Source organism: Bombina bombina, chromosome 3 (genome assembly GCF_027579735.1).
Source record: "Bombina bombina isolate aBomBom1 chromosome 3, aBomBom1.pri, whole genome shotgun sequence".
Classification (NCBI taxonomy): domain Eukaryota; kingdom Metazoa; phylum Chordata; class Amphibia; order Anura; family Bombinatoridae; genus Bombina; species Bombina bombina.
The window spans coordinates 781,893,977-781,909,896 of NC_069501.1; the positions used below are offsets into that span (position 1 = coordinate 781,893,977).

Below are 15,920 nucleotides of genomic sequence, written 5' to 3' on the forward strand. Positions count from 1 at the left end.
CAAGGCGGCTATAGTGGATGCACTAGTAGCACCTTGGACCTTCAAACTAGCTTATGTGTTCCCGCCGTTTCCTCTCATCCCCAGGCTGGTAGCCAGGATCAATCAGGAGAGGGCGTCGGTGATCTTGATAGCTCCTGCGTGGCCACGCAGGAGTTGGTATGCAGATCTGGTGAATATGTCATCGGCTCCACCTTGGAAGCTACCTTTGAGACGAGACCTTCTTGTTCAGGGTCCGTTCGAACATCCGAATCTGGTTTCACTCCAGCTGACTGCTTGGAGATTGAACGCTTGATTTTATCGAAGCGAGGGTTCTCAGATTCTGTTATTGATACTCTTGTTCAGGCCAGAAAGCCTGTAACTAGAAAGATTTACCACAAAATTTGGAAAAAATATATCTGTTGGTGTGAATCTAAAGGATTCTCTTGGGACAAGGTTAAGATTCCTAGGATTCTATCCTTCCTTCAAGAAGGATTGGAAAAAGGATTATCTGCAAGTTCCCTGAAGGGACAGATTTCTGCCTTGTCGGTGTTACTTCACAAAAAACTGGCTGCTGTGCCAGATGTTCAAGCCTTTGTTCAGGCTCTGGTTAGAATTAAGCCTGTTTACAAACCTTTGACTCCTCCTTGGAGTCTCAATTTAGTTCTTTCAGTTCTTCAGGGGGTTCCGTTTGAACCCTTGCATTCCGTTGATATTAAGTTATTATCTTGGAAAGCTTTGTTTTTAGTTGCAATTTCTTCTGCTAGAAGAGTTTCAGAATTATCTGCTCTGCAGTGTTCTCCTCCTTATCTGGTGTTCCATGCAGATAAGGTGGTTTTACGTACTAAACCTGGTTTTCTTCCAAAAGTTGTTTCTAACAAAAACATTAACCAGGAGATTATCGTACCTTCTCTGTGTCCGAAACCAGTTTCAAAGAAGGAACGTTTGTTGCACAATTTGGATGTTGTTCGCGCTCTAAAATTCTATTTAGATGCTACAAAGGATTTTAGACAAACATCTTCCTTGTTTGTTGTTTATTCTGGTAAAAGGAGAGGTCAAAAAGCAACTTCTACCTCTCTCTCTTTTTGGATTAAAAGCATCATCAGATTGGCTTACGAGACTGCCGGACGGCAGCCTCCCGAAAGAATCACAGCTCATTCCACTAGGGCTGTGGCTTCCACATGGGCCTTCAAGAACGAGGCTTCTGTTGATCAGATATGTAGGGCAGCGACTTGGTCTTCACTGCACACTTTTACCAAATTTTACAAGTTTGATACTTTTGCTTCTTCTGAGGCTATTTTTGGGAGAAAGGTTTTGCAAGCCGTGGTGCCTTCCATTTAGGTGACCTGATTTGCTCCCTCCCTTCATCCGTGTCCTAAAGCTTTGGTATTGGTTCCCACAAGTAAGGATGACGCCGTGGACCGGACACACCTATGTTGGAGAAAACAGAATTTATGTTTACCTGATAAATTACTTTCTCCAACGGTGTGTCCGGTCCACGGCCCGCCCTGGTTTTTTTAATCAGGTCTGATAATTTATTTTCTTTAACTACAGTCACCACGGTACCATATGGTTTCTCCTATGCAAATATTCCTCCTTAACGTCGGTCGAATGACTGGGGTAGGCGGAGCCTAGGAGGGATCATGTGACCAGCTTTGCTGGGCTCTTTGCCATTTCCTGTTGGGGAGGAGAATATCCCACAAGTAAGGATGACGCCGTGGACCGGACACACCGTTGGAGAAAGTAATTTATCAGGTAAACATAAATTCTGTTTTTCGTCCCTTTCGTAGAAACGGACCAGCCCAAAGTGCTACGTCCTCTAAGCAAGAGGGTAATACTTCTCAAGCCAAGCCAGCTTGGAGACCTATGCAAGGCTGGAACAAGGGAAAGCAGGCCAAGAAACCTGCCACTGCTACCAAGACAGCATGAAATGTTGGCCCCCGATCCGGGACCGGATCTGGTGGGGGGCAGACTCTCTCTCTTCGCTCGGGCTTGGGCAAGAGATGTTCTGGATCCTTGGGCGCTAGAAATAGTCTCCCAAGGTTATCTTCTGGAATTCAAGGGGCTTCCCCCAAGGGGGAGGTTCCACAGGTCTCAGTTGTCTTCAGACCACATAAAAAGACAGGCATTCTTACGTTGTGTAGAAGACCTGTTAAAAATGGGAGTGATTCATCCTGTTCCATTAGGAGAACAAGGGATGGGGTTCTACTCCAATCTGTTCATAGTTCCCAAAAAAGAGGGAACGTTCAGACCAATCTTAGATCTCAAGATCTTAAACAAGTTTCTCAAGGTTCCATCGTTCAAAATGGAAACCATTCGAACAATTCTTCCTTCCATCCAGGAAGGTCAATTCATGACCACGGTGGATTTAAAGGATGCGTATCTACATATTCCTATCCACAAGGAACATCATCGGTTCCTAAGGTTCGCATTCCTGGACAAGCATTACCAGTTCGTGGCGCTTCCGGATTAGCCACTGCTCCAAGGATTTTCACAAAGGTACTAGGGTCCCTTCTAGCTGTGCTAAGACCAAGGGGCATTGCTGTAGTACCTTACTTGGACGACATTCTGATTCAAGCGTCGTCCCTTCCTCAAGCAAAGGCTCACACGGACATCGTCCTGGCCTTTCTCAGATCTCACGGATGGAAAGTGAACGTGGAAAAGAGTTCTCTATCTCCGTCAACAAGGGTTCCCTTCTTGGGGACAATAATAGACTCCTTAGAAATGAGGATTTTTCTGACAGAGGCCAGAAAAACAAAACTTCTAGACTCTTGTCGGATACTTCATTCCGTTCCTCTTCCTTCCATAGCGCAGTGCATGGAAGTGATAGGTTTGATGGTAGCGGCAATGGACATAGTTCCTTTTGCGCGCATTCATCTAAGACCATTACAACTGTGTATGCTCAGTCAGTGGAATGGGGACTATACAAACTTGTCTCCGAGGATACAAGTAAATCAGAGGACCAGAGACTCACTCCGTTGGTGGCTGTCCCTGGACAACCTGTCTCAAGGGATGACCTTCCGCAGACCAGAGTGGGTCATTGTCACGACCGACGCCAGTCTGATGGGCTGGGGCGCGGTCTGGGGATCCCTGAAAGCTCAGGGTCTTTGGTCTCGGGAAGAATCTCTTCTACCGATAAATATTCTGGAACTGAGAGCGATATTCAATGCTCTCAAGGCTTGGCCTCAGCTAGCGAGGGCCAAGTTCATACGGTTTCAATCAGACAACATGACAACTGTTGCGTACATCAACCATCAGGGGGGAACAAGGAGTTCCCTGGCGATGGAAGAAGTGACCAAAATCATTCTATGGGCGGTGTCTCACTCCTGCCACCTGTCTGCTATCCACATCCCAGGAGTGGAAAATTGGGAAGCGGATTTTCTGAGTCGTCAGACATTGCATCCGGGGGAGTGGGAACTCCATCCGGAAATCTTTGCCCAAGTCACTCAACTGTGGGGCATTCCAGACATGGATCTGATGGCCTCTCGTCAGAACTTCAAAGTTCCTTGCTACGGGTCCAGATCCAGGGATCCCAAGGCGGCTCTAGTGGATGCACTAGTAGCACCTTGGACCTTCAAACTAGCTTATGTATTCCCGCCGTTTCCTCTCATCCCCAGGCTGGTAGCCAGGATCAATCAGGAAAGGGCGTCGGTGATCTTGATAGCTCCTGCGTGGCCACGCAGGACTTGGTATGCAGATCTGGTGAATATGTCATCGGCTCCACCATGGAAGCTACCTTTGAGACGAGACCTTCTTGTTCAAGGTCCGTTCGAACATCCGAATCTGGTCTCACTCCAGCTGACTGCTTGGAGATTGAACGCTTGATCTTATCGAAGCGAGGGTTCTCAGATTCTGTTATCGATACTCTTGTTCAGGCCAGAAAGCCTGTAACTAGAAAGATTTATCACAAAATTTGGAAAAAATATATCTGTTGGTGTGAATCTAAAGGATTCCCTTGGGACAAGGTTAAGATTCCTAAGATTCTATCCTTCCTTCAAGAAGGATTGGAAAAAGGATTATCTGCAAGTTCCCTGAAGGGACAGATTTCTGCCTTGTCTGTGTTACTTCACAAAAAGCTGGCAGCTGTGCCAGATGTTCAAGCCTTTGTTCAGGCTCTGGTTAGAATCAAGCCTGTTTACAAACCTTTGACTCCTCCTTGGAGTCTCAACTTAGTTCTTTCAGTTCTTCAGGGGGTTCCGTTTGAACCCTTACATTCCGTTGATATTAAGTTATTATCTTGGAAAGTTTTGTTTTTGGTTGCAATTTCTTCTGCTAGAAGAGTTTCAGAATTATCTGCTCTGCAGTGTTCTCCTCCTTATCTGGTGTTCCATGCAGATAAGGTGGTTTTACGTACTAAACCTGGTTTTCTTCCAAAAGTTGTTTCTAACGAAAACATTAACCAGGAGATTATCGTACCTTCTCTGTGTCCGAAACCAGTTTCGAAGAAGGAACGTTTGTTGCACAATTTGGATGTTGTTCGCGCTCTAAAATTCTATTTAGATGCTACAAAGGATTTTAGACAAACATCTTCCTTGTTTGTTGTTTATTCCGGTAAAAGGAGAGGTCAAAAAGCAACTTCTACCTCTCTCTCTTTTTGGATTAAAAGCATCATCAGATTGGCTTACGAGACTGCCGGACGGCAGCCTCCCGAAAGAATCACAGCTCATTCCACTAGGGCTGTGGCTTCCACATGGGCCTTCAAGAACGAGGCTTCTGTTGATCAGATATGTAGGGCAGCGACTTGGTCTTCACTGCACACTTTTACCAAATTTTACAAGTTTGATACTTTTGCTTCTTCTGAGGCTATTTTTGGGAGAAAGGTTTTGCAAGCCGTGGTGCCTTCCATCTAGGTGACCTGATTTGCTCCCTCCCTTCATCCGTGTCCTAAAGCTTTGGTATTGGTTCCCACAAGTAAGGATGACGCCGTGGACCGGACACACCTATGTTGGAGAAAACAGAATTTATGTTTACCTGATAAATTACTTTCTCCAACGGTGTGTCCGGTCCACGGCCCGCCCTGGTTTTTTAATCAGGTCTGATAATTTATTTTCTTTAACTACAGTCACCACGGTATCATATGGTTTCTCCTATGCAAATATTCCTCCTTAACGTCGGTCGAATGACTGGGGTAGGCGGAGCCTAGGAGGGATCATGTGACCAGCTTTGCTGGGCTCTTTGCCATTTCCTGTTGGGGAAGAGAATATCCCACAAGTAAGGATGACGCCGTGGACCGGACACACCGTTGGAGAAAGTAATTTATCAGGTAAACATAAATTCTGTTTTTTTAAATAGACAACCCAAGGTATTGATCTAGGCTCATTTTGCTATATTTCATGCCACCATTTCACCGCCAAATGCAATCAAATAAAAAATGTTTTTACTTTTTTCATAAACTTTGGGTTTCTCAGAGAAATTATTTACATACTTCTTGTGCAATCATGGCACAAACGTTTGTAAAAGTTTCTCTGGGATCCCCTTTGTTCAGAAATAGCAAACATATTTGACTTTTCCATAGTTTTTTGGTAATTAGAAGGCCGCTAATTGCAGCTGCGCACCACACTTGTTATTCTCAGCAGTGAAGGGGTTACTTAGGTAGTTTTAAAATGTAAATTTTAGCTTTAGTGTAGTTATGTGCCTCCCACCTGAGACTTCCCACCCCCTGATCCCTCCCAAACAGCTCTCTTCCCTCCCCCACCCCACACTGGTCACCCCCATTTTAGGTACTGGCAGACAGTCTGCCTGTATGAAAACTAGCCTTTTTTTTTTTTAATATATATATTTTTATATTTTCTGCAGTGTAGGATCCCTCCTTACTCCCCAACCTCCCTGATCCCCCCACCCCCAAACAGCTCTCTAAACCTCCCCCCTTTACCTATTAGCTGCCATCTTAGGTGCTGCCAGTACCTATAAACTGCTTTTTTTTTTTTTTTTTAAATCTGTAGCGTAGTGTCCCCCCCCCGCTCCCTCCATTGATCATTAGTTAGGGACCACCACACAATGCCAATCCACTTTTTCTGTAGTGTAGCTGCCCTATCCCTCCCTGTCCCTTTTATCTCTTTTTTGCCGTAGCGTAGGGCCACCCACCCGCCTCCCGCCCACACCTCCCACCGGCCCCAGCAACGATCGTTACAGACTGTGACACACCCAGTGTCACCGTCTGGAACGATCAGGCATCTGCCCTCATATGAAGCCGGAGCACCGATCACGCTCCGGCTCCATATGCGGCTGATGTCTGAAGCTTCAGGAGCTCCAGATCTCGGCTGTTACTTAACAGCTGAGAGTGCTGGAGCTTCCTGAAGCTAAGATGTATATATATACGTCGTATTGGGTAAAGGGGGTAAAGGAACAGAAAACCCCAACATGTTCTTTAAAGATTTAAAGATATTGTGTGTGTATTTTTACTTTAGTGCAAAGCTGCATTTCCATGTGGTGTTGTTTGGGCCTACTCTGACTTTTGACCTTAAGGGGTGGAGCCTATTTTGGCACAATTTCTTCAGGCTTAGCAGCAGCAAACAGTAACTCGGTGGCTCCTGGACTGTATAGCTGGTCTGAAGGGTTGGAAACTTGATTCGAAGTACCCTGGGGGCAGGTAGGCGCAGAGTGTATTTTTATCTATCTTTTGACTAGATGTTGATATAAGTACTTCTAAAGCCTTATTTCTGCCCTTGCTTCTGGGTGCAGTAATTTTTGGATTAACCAACGATATTAAGTTAAATTTGGGAATAATTTAACGTTTTTTTGTGCATTTTGGAAAAATTGTTCACTTTTTCTTTTCTTAAAGGCACAGTACACGTTTTTTCTAATGTTTATTTTATACAATAAATAAGTGTTTAAACGACTTTTGTGGTATTACTAGTCTGTTCAACATGTCTGACATTGAGGTTTCTCATTGTTCTATGTGTTTAGAAGCTATTGTGCAACCCCCTCTAACATTGTGTAACTTTTGTACTGAAAGGGCTTTACAATGTAAAAGCATATTTTAAATAAAGTAAGTGTGCCTAGGGATGATTCTCAGTCTGAAGAGAATCAGGATATGCCATCCTATTCTCCTCAAGTGTCACAACCTTTTATGCCCACACAAGCGATGCCTAGTACTTCTAGTGCGTCTAATTCCTTTACTCTGCAGGAGATGGCTGCAGTTATGTCAACTACCCTTACAGAGGTATTGTCTAAATTACCAGTGTTGAAGGGTAAACGCAGTAGGTCAAGTATTAATGTAAATACTGAATCCTCTGATGCTTTATTAGCTATTTCCGATGTTCCCTCAGAGTGCTCTGAGTTGGGGATCAGGGAATTACTGTCTGAGGGTGAAATTTCTGATTCAGGGAATGTTTTGCCTCAGACAGATTCGGATGCTATGCCATTTAAATTTAAGCTTGAACACCTCCGCCTGTTGCTTAGGGAGGTTTTAGCGACTCTGGATGATTGTGATCCTATTGTGATTCCTCCAGAGAAATTGTGTAAAATGGATAAATATTTGGAAGTTCCTACTTACACTGATGTTTTTCCGGTTCCTAAGAGAATTTCGGAAATTATTAGTAAGGAATGGGATAGACCAGGTATACCGTTTTCTCCCTCTCCTAATTTTAAGAAAATGTTTCCTATATCAGATACCATTCGGGACTCATGGCAAATGGTCCCTAAGGTAGAGGGAGCTATATCTTCCCTAGCTAAGCGTACTACTATACCCATTGAGGATAGTTGTGCTTTCAAGGATCCTATGGATAAGAAATTAGAGGGTCTACTAAAGAAATTATTTGTTAATCAGGGATTTCTTTTACAACCTACGGCTTGCATTGTTCCAGTAACTACTGCAGCAGCTTTTTGGTTTGAGGCTCTAGAAGAGTCTCTTAAGGTTGAGACTCCATTAGATGACATTTTAGATAGAATTAAGGCTCTTAAGCTAGCTAATTCTTTTATTACTGATGCAGCTTTTCAAATTGCTAAATTAGTGTCAAAAAATGCAGGATTTGTTATTTTAGCACATAGAGCATTGTGGCTCAAATCTTGGTCTGCTGATGTGTCATCAAAACATAATCTTTTAGCTATTCCCTTTAAAGGTAAGACCCTTTTTGGGCCAGAATTGAAGGAGATCATTTCTGATATTACTGGAGGTAAGGGCCATGCCCTACCTCAGGATAGGTCGTTTAAAATGAGGGGTAAACAGAATAATTTTCGTTTCTTTCAGAACTTTAAAGGAGGACCATCCTGCTGCTTCTTCTTCCACAAAGCAGCATGAAGGGGTGGCCCCCAATCCGGGACCGGATCTAGTAGGGGGCAGACTTTCTTTCTTTGCTCAGGCTTGGGCAAGAGATGTTCAGGATTCCTGGGCACTAGAAATAGTGACCCACGGTTATCAATTGGAATTCAAGGATTTTCTCCTAAGAGGGAGATTTCATCTTTCAAAATTATCTGCAAACCAGATAAAGAGAGAGGCGTTCTTACGCTGTGTAAAAGACCTTTTTACTATGGGAGTAATCTGTCCTGTTCCAAAATTGGAACAGGGACAGGGGTTTTACTCAAACCTATGTGTGGTCCCCAGAAAAGAGCGACTGTTCAGACCTCAAGTGTCTAAACAAATTTCTAAGAGTTCCATCATTCAAGATGGAGAAAATTCGATTTTGCCAATGATCCAATGATATGACTACCGTGGATTTGAAGGATGCTTACCTTCATATTCCAATCCACAAAGATCTTCATCGGTTTCTAAGGCTTGCCTTCTTCGACAAACATTATCAGTTCGTGGCTCTTCCTTTCGGGTTGGCCACAGCACCCAGAATCTTCACAAAGGTTCTAGGTTCTCTTTTGGCGGTTCTCAGACCGCAAGGGATAGCGGTGGTGCCTTATATGGACGATATTCTGATTCAGGCGTCAACATATCATCTGACAAAATCTCACACGGACACAGTGTTGTCTTTTCTGAGAACTCACAGCTGGAAGGTGAACATAGAGAAGAGTTCACTTGTTCCACAGACAAGGGTTCCTTTCTTGGGAACTCTGATAGACTCGGTAGCCATGAAAGTATTTCTGATGGAGGTCAGAAAATCAAAGATTTTGAATGCTTGGCGAGCACTTCTGTCCATTCCTCGGCCATCAGTGGCTCAGTGTATGGAGGTAATCGGATTAATGGTAGCGGCAATGGACATCGTTTCGTTTGCTCGCTTTCATCTCAGACCACTGCAACTGTGCATGCTCGGTCAGTGGAATGGGGATTATGCGGATTTATCTCCAAAGATAATTCTGGATCAAGAGACCAGAAACTCTCTCTTCTTTGGTGGTTGTCGCCAGATCATCTGTCCCAGGGGACTTGTTTCCGCAGACCCTCGTGGGTGATAGTGACAACAGATGCTAGCCTTCTGGGCTGGGGTGCAGTTTGGAACTCCCTGAAGGCTCAGGGTGTTTGGACTCAGGTGGAGTCTCTACTTCCAATCATTATTCTGGAACTGAGAGCGATTTTCAATGCGCTTCAGGCGTGGCCTCAGTTGGCTTCGGCCAAATTCATCAGATTCCAGTCGGACAACATAACGACTGTGGCATATGTCAATCATCAGGGGGGAACCAAGGAGTTCCTTAGCGATGATAGAAGTATCCAAGATAATCAGTTGGGCAGAGGCCCACTCTTGTCATCTGTCAGCGATCTACATCCCAGGGGTAGAGAACTGGGAAGCAGATTTTCTAAGTCAACAGACTTTTCATCCGGGGGAGTGGGAACTTCACCGGAGGTATTTTCTTCATTGAGTCTCAGATGGGGCAGACCGGAATTGGATTTGATGGCATCTCGTCAAAATGCCAAGCTTCCAAGATACGGATCCCGGTCAAGGGATCCTCAGGCCGAACTGATAGATGCCTTGGCAGTACCTTGGTTGTTCAGCCTAGCTTATGTGTTTCCGCCGTTTCCTCTACTCCCACGTGTGATTGCTCGAATCAAACAGGAGAGAGCTTCAGTGATCCTGATAGCGCCTGCGTGGCCACGCAGGACTTGGTATGCGGGTCTAGTGGACATGTCCTCTCTGCCACCGTGGGAACTTCCGTTGAGACAGGACCTTCTCATTCAAGGTCCTTTCCAACATCCAAATCAAATTTCTCTGCAACTGACTGCGTGGAGATTGAACGCTTGATTTTATCGAAGTGAGGATTCTCTGATTCAGTTATCAATACTTTGATACAGGCTAGAAAGCCTGTCACTAGAAAGATCTATCATAAGATATGGCGTAAATATCTTTATTGGTGTGAATCCAAGGGTTACTCATGGAGTAAATTTAGGATTCCTAGGATTTTGTCTTTTCTCCAAGAAGGATTGGAGAAAGGGTTATCAGCAAGTTCCTTAAAGGGACAAATTTTAGCTTTGTCAAACGTTTGGCAAATGTATCAGATGTTCGGTCTTTTTGTCAGGATCTATCTAGAATTAAGCCTGTATTTAGACCTATTACTTCTCCCTGGAGTTTGAATTTAGTTCTTCAAGTTCTGCAAGGGGTTCCGTTTGAACTTATGCATTCCATAGATATTAAACTATTATTATCTTGGAAAGTTCTGTTTTTGGTTGCTATTTCTTCTGTTCGAAGAGTTTCTGAGCTTTCAGCATTACAGTGTGATTCGCCTTATCTCATATTTCATTCTGATATGGTGGTTTTACGTACCAAACCTGGGTTCCTTCCTAAGGTTGTTTCGAATAAGAATATTAATCAGGAAATTGTTGTTCCTTCCTTGTGTCCTAATCCTTCTTCTAAGAAGGAGCGTCTGTTACATAACTTGGACGTGGTCTGTGCCTTAAAGTTTTACTTACAGGCAACTAAGGATTTCTGTCAATCATCTTCATTATTCATTGTTTATTCTGGAAAGCGTAGGGGTCAGAAAGCTACGGCTACCTCTCTTTCTTTTTGGCTGAGAAGTATCATCCGCCTGGCATATGAGACTGCTGAACAGCAGCCTCCTGAAAGAATTACGTCTCATTCTAATAGGGCTGTGGCTTCCACATGGGCTTTTAAAAACGATGCATCTGTGGAACAAATTTGTAAGGCTGCGACTTGGTCGTCCCTTCACACTTTTTCCAAATTTTACAAATTTGATACTTTTGCTTCTTCTGAGGCTATCTTTGGGAAAAAAGTTCTTCAAAAAGTGGTGCCTTCCGTTTAGGTTCCTGTCTTGTCCCTCCCTTTCATCCGTGTCCTATTGCTTTGGTATTGGTTTCCCACAAGTAAGGATGAAATCCATGGACTCGTCATATCTTTGTAAAAGAAAACTAAATTTATGCTTAACTGATAAATTACTTTCTTTTACGATATGACGAGTCCACGGCCCTCCCTGTTATTTTAAGACAGGTTTATTTTATTTTTTGAAAACTTTGAAAACAGTCACCTCTGCACCTTTTTTAGCCTTTCCTTTTCTCTTCCTATAACCTTCAGCCGAATGACTGAGGGTGGAGGGGAAGGGTAGGGGCTATATATACAACTCTGCTGTGGTGCTCTTAGCCACTTCCTGTTAGCAGGAGGTTAATATCCCACAAGTAAGGATGAAATCCGTGGACTCGTCATATCGTAAAAGAAAGTAATTTATCAGTTAAGCATAAATTTAGTTTTTAGATGATATTATTATGAATGTAACTGTTCTTTTCAATGTATTTTTTATGTGTTTTGTGATCCTTTTTTGTTTCGCAATACAGTTAACTAGAGCTCAGGTCACGCTATCCTGACGCGTTAACTTCAATTGTGCTCAAGTAATCACGTTTACTTTGCACTTGTAATACGAGCTGAAAAACCCAATGCACGCAAAACACCCGCAATAAACCCCTTTACGCTTGCACGTAACTTAGTGCTCCACTCATAATCTAGCCCTATTTGTGCATGTTAGAGCTGCAACAACTAATCGTCATAATCGGTAATAATCGATTATGAAAATAGTTGTCAACGAATCTCATAATAGATTAGTTGGTCTGTGCACCAGCTGCTTCACTCCAATAAACTCCTGCACATGGTATTGTGTTTTATGGTTATGTCCTTAACCCAAAGGACGTCTACAGACGTTTAAATTTAACTTTTTCAGGACAGTATAAGTTTACAACTACCCTTGGCTTATGTGCAACCGAGATATAATAGTCATCATTTGGATTGTTTATATTAAATCAGGTGATTTGGAACTATGCTTTTCACCTAGCCCCTAGATTGATGGTTGTTATTTGAATTGATGTGCACTATTATCTGTTTGCACAATTATTAGCGTATTGCTTGCTGTTGCTGATTATATGTACTGTATAAATAAATGTGTAAGGCTTTGTCCTGTTATTGATATATATAGTCCTTAGTTCTTTTTATTCGTTTTTTTTATATATATATTTTTAATAAATTGTTATATGTACCAGATTCAACCTTTATAAGTATATATCTGTTATTTTTAAAGTGGACTAGATATTTTCCTTTAACCTTATAGCTGGTTATTTACAATTGCATATAGATATTAAATAGAATGAAGAATGTTAGAATGAAGTCAAGGAGTACTTTATTGAGAGGCCCCTTGCCAAGGTGGAAAACAGTTTGCATTGGTGAATATCCCACTTTGGTGAAATTGGCAAAACCCTACTTATGCATCTCAAGCACCTCAACACCATCTGAGTGCCTCTTCTCTGCTGCAGGAAATATAGCTGTAAACAGAGAACCAGCCTTAGCCAGAAGCATGTGGACATGTTGAGATTTTTGCATTTCAATGCAAAGTTTCTGAAAGAGTAAATAACAGAATGTTAGAAACAGTGAAACAGTGATAGTCTACATATTTAAAGTTCTACCTTTTTTCAAAAAGTTTTTGGTTTTGTGTAATTATAAAACTGTGCTCTGCTGCTTAAAAATTGGACAAACAGTTGTGTTAATGTAAAGTTTTAGTCTAAAGTTTATATTTGTAACACTCAGTATGTGAATTTTATTTAAAATATAGGAAACCATTATTGATTCTTTTTTTATCCGATTAGTCGATTAATCGAAAAAAATAATCGACCGATTAATCGATTATTAAAATAATCATTAGTTGCAGCCCTAGTGCATGTTATTGTTGTGTACATTGTATGTCATTGTGGAGAAACATAAGCCTCTAATGGTAGTAGTGCATTTATGCGTCTTCTGATGTTCTGTGCCCGTTGCTACAACTGTTAAATGTGAATTTTATATAGCATTAATGTCAGCATAGGGGTGTGTGATTTAGTGCTGCACAATTGTGTGAGTTTACAGCCAACTGTCTTTAGTACTCCCCATGTGTTCCTGGCACTGGTCTGGTTTCTGCAGACAACATAAAGTTTCAGAACTTCAGATCACTCGTTTTCCTGATGTCTGTGATAAAGACTCACTGAGAAATGCTTTCAACTAGCTTGTTCTGTGCATTGCAACTAGCTAGATACTATTATCATGTTTCTTTTATTCATGTTTACTAATAAAACCTTTAGCTGTTGCTTATATACAACCACAGTTATATAGTAATTGTTATAGTTTAGTAGTAGTGATTTGTGAGGGGGGGTCATGTTTATCAGTTTCTAGCAAAGCACTGGTTTCCACATGGGGTGTTTATCCTCAGGTTAAGCGCATATTGGGGCCCTCTAGTACTTTTTGTCAGGCCTCACCCTTGCTTGAATTGTATGTGAGCCTGAACCATTTTATTCAGTATGATCTGGGTCTGCATGCTATTATCATACTGCTTATATTTAGCACATTATACTATGTCATGATAATGAGGCATTTAATTCACTATCCTAGTAAATCCTACACATTTCTTCATTTGCAAGACATAGTTATTTTCTTTGGATCTAATGTACTATAAATGTTACATAGTTTGGCTTAATATGCAGGTTTGTAGCATGTGTTTATATAGAAGTTTGTGTATGTGTGTGTATATATATATATATGTACAGTATATTCTTGTGTTCATTAATAGAAGATACTTCTGCAGTTTCAAAATGCTATGAGACCTAATACCCTGCTTTACTAAAATATAGAGCTAATCGATCACTGCCTAACTTTACATTTTCTTTTTCTCTTGTGTTCTGATTACAGGACGTTTATGCTAAATATCTCTCCATTCAGAATCATGAAGAGCAGCTGAAGAATAAAGGTTTATTCTTAGAAAATATGAAACAGATGTAAGTATTTTAATTTATAGAAGAACAATATTTCCTTTGTTGTACATACAAAGTTCTCCCTATTTAGCTTGCCTATCAAAAGAATGCAGTTTTTGAACATTCAGAAAATATTAGATTATAAATGTAACTGTATGTATATGATCTATGTAATGAACATGTCTAAGATATCAATGATAAGTAAATACTGCCCATCGGTTTGCATTAGACCATTCTTTAAATACTTCAGAGACTGCTTTCTTTCTTTATTTTAACCCCTTGCCTGTCAGGCAAGGCTGCAGCTCACTGTAATTCAAAGTGTTGCAGCCCACTATGGCACCCAAGAGGTTAAAATAACTTTTCTGTCCCCGAGCAGTCATATGACTTCCTGCTCTCATTGGAGCCAAACTGCCTTTCTCATATAAAGTTGCTATTTATAGTAAGCAGTTGAAATTGTGATTTTCTGCAGCATTTAGGTATATCATCAAGCCACGGATGCCAATATCAGTGATATCAGGTGATGCGTCTCTAATTGCCTGAATAATTAGAGAAGGTGTAATGTGGTGTGTTTGTTTTGAACAGAAACCTGATTGGCAGTAGATGGTTGATTAAAGAAGAATTGGAGGATATGTTGGTAGAAAAGGTGTCAGACCAAGATGTAAGTAATTACCATTTCTGATACAAAAGGAGAAAATTCTTGTGTTATGGAGAATTCATACAAAACTGACTGTATAATGCATGTACCCAACTTACCATTCATTCCTCTCATATTCTCCTTCTGTTTGTTAATAAATTCATTATTCTGTTTGACAAAAAAAATTATGCATTACTATATATGATCTGTTTTGCTTCGCTTTAAATGGATAGTAAAATTCCATATTTTCTGTTGCACATGGATTTTAAACAGTGACTGAAAAGTACTTAGTTACTCAGCTTTCCGAATGACTGGTGAAAGGGAAACTCATTTTTTAAACTGAGGGAGGGTAAACTGTGCAGTGAAACCAGGCCAATAACATTTTTTTAAATAAGTTATAGAATGTTTTAAAGCATTAGTTTTCAAAATAGACAATACAAAAGTTGGTAGTTTCATACCGCTTCAAAAATGATCTTTTGGAAGGCATAACTCACCATTTCCGAGCAAATATGTTTGCAATTTGTTCCTGACTATATGGAGTAAAAAATATTCTCAACCGGGATATCTAGAAACAACTGTTACACAAGTGTGTATCCAGAGAGTGTCAGAGAATTGGTGCACATTAACAATTCAATTTTTTCTGCATATTTTTGTGTAAATGGATTTTGTTTTCCAAAATATTTAAAATGCAAATTTTATTGCGCACTTTTGTAATGTCCGCATCTCCTCCCCATACAAAGATGCACTATACGCCCCCTAGCGAGACTCCCTGTTTTCAGAGTAAAAAGTGTCTTTATACCATTCCACCAGGGAAATAGGACGGGCATTCTTAAATAATCGTATCAGCTCAGAGACCTTTAGATCATCGGGCCCTCTATTACCCAATATGGCGAGTAAATTGTGCTTTACACTACTCCAGCCAACACATAACATTGTAATTTGAGGCTTTTGCACAGCTGCTCGGCCATAGAAACACATTTCATGAAACGCCTGACGCATAGTTCTTGTGCTGATGTTGGGAACTCTGTAGTGAGTGATGCAGCAGTTGATGGGTGCTATTCACTTGTTTCAGTACTCCTGGTCTAGCCCTTTGTGGCTGGGCTGCTGTGGCTCCTAGATGCTCCCACTTTACACTAATAGCAATTACAGTTGACTGGGGCAGATCTAGTAGGTCACACAAACTATCATGTGTGTGACAGTGCCACGTTTAGTTACTGCGCT

At 41.5% G+C, this 15,920-nt stretch overlaps 1 protein-coding gene across 1 annotated transcript in view; it reads left to right on the forward strand.

Moving 5' to 3' along the window:
* MRPS9 (mitochondrial ribosomal protein S9) overlaps nt 1-15,920 on the forward strand; it is a 601,112-nt gene that overhangs the window by 559,204 nt on the left and 25,988 nt on the right. Inside the window, exons 6-7 of the mRNA XM_053707665.1 lie at nt 14,004-14,089; nt 14,648-14,723. Coding sequence (XP_053563640.1) covers nt 14,004-14,089; nt 14,648-14,723 — 162 coding nt within the window. The remainder of the gene's footprint in view (nt 1-14,003; nt 14,090-14,647; nt 14,724-15,920) is intronic.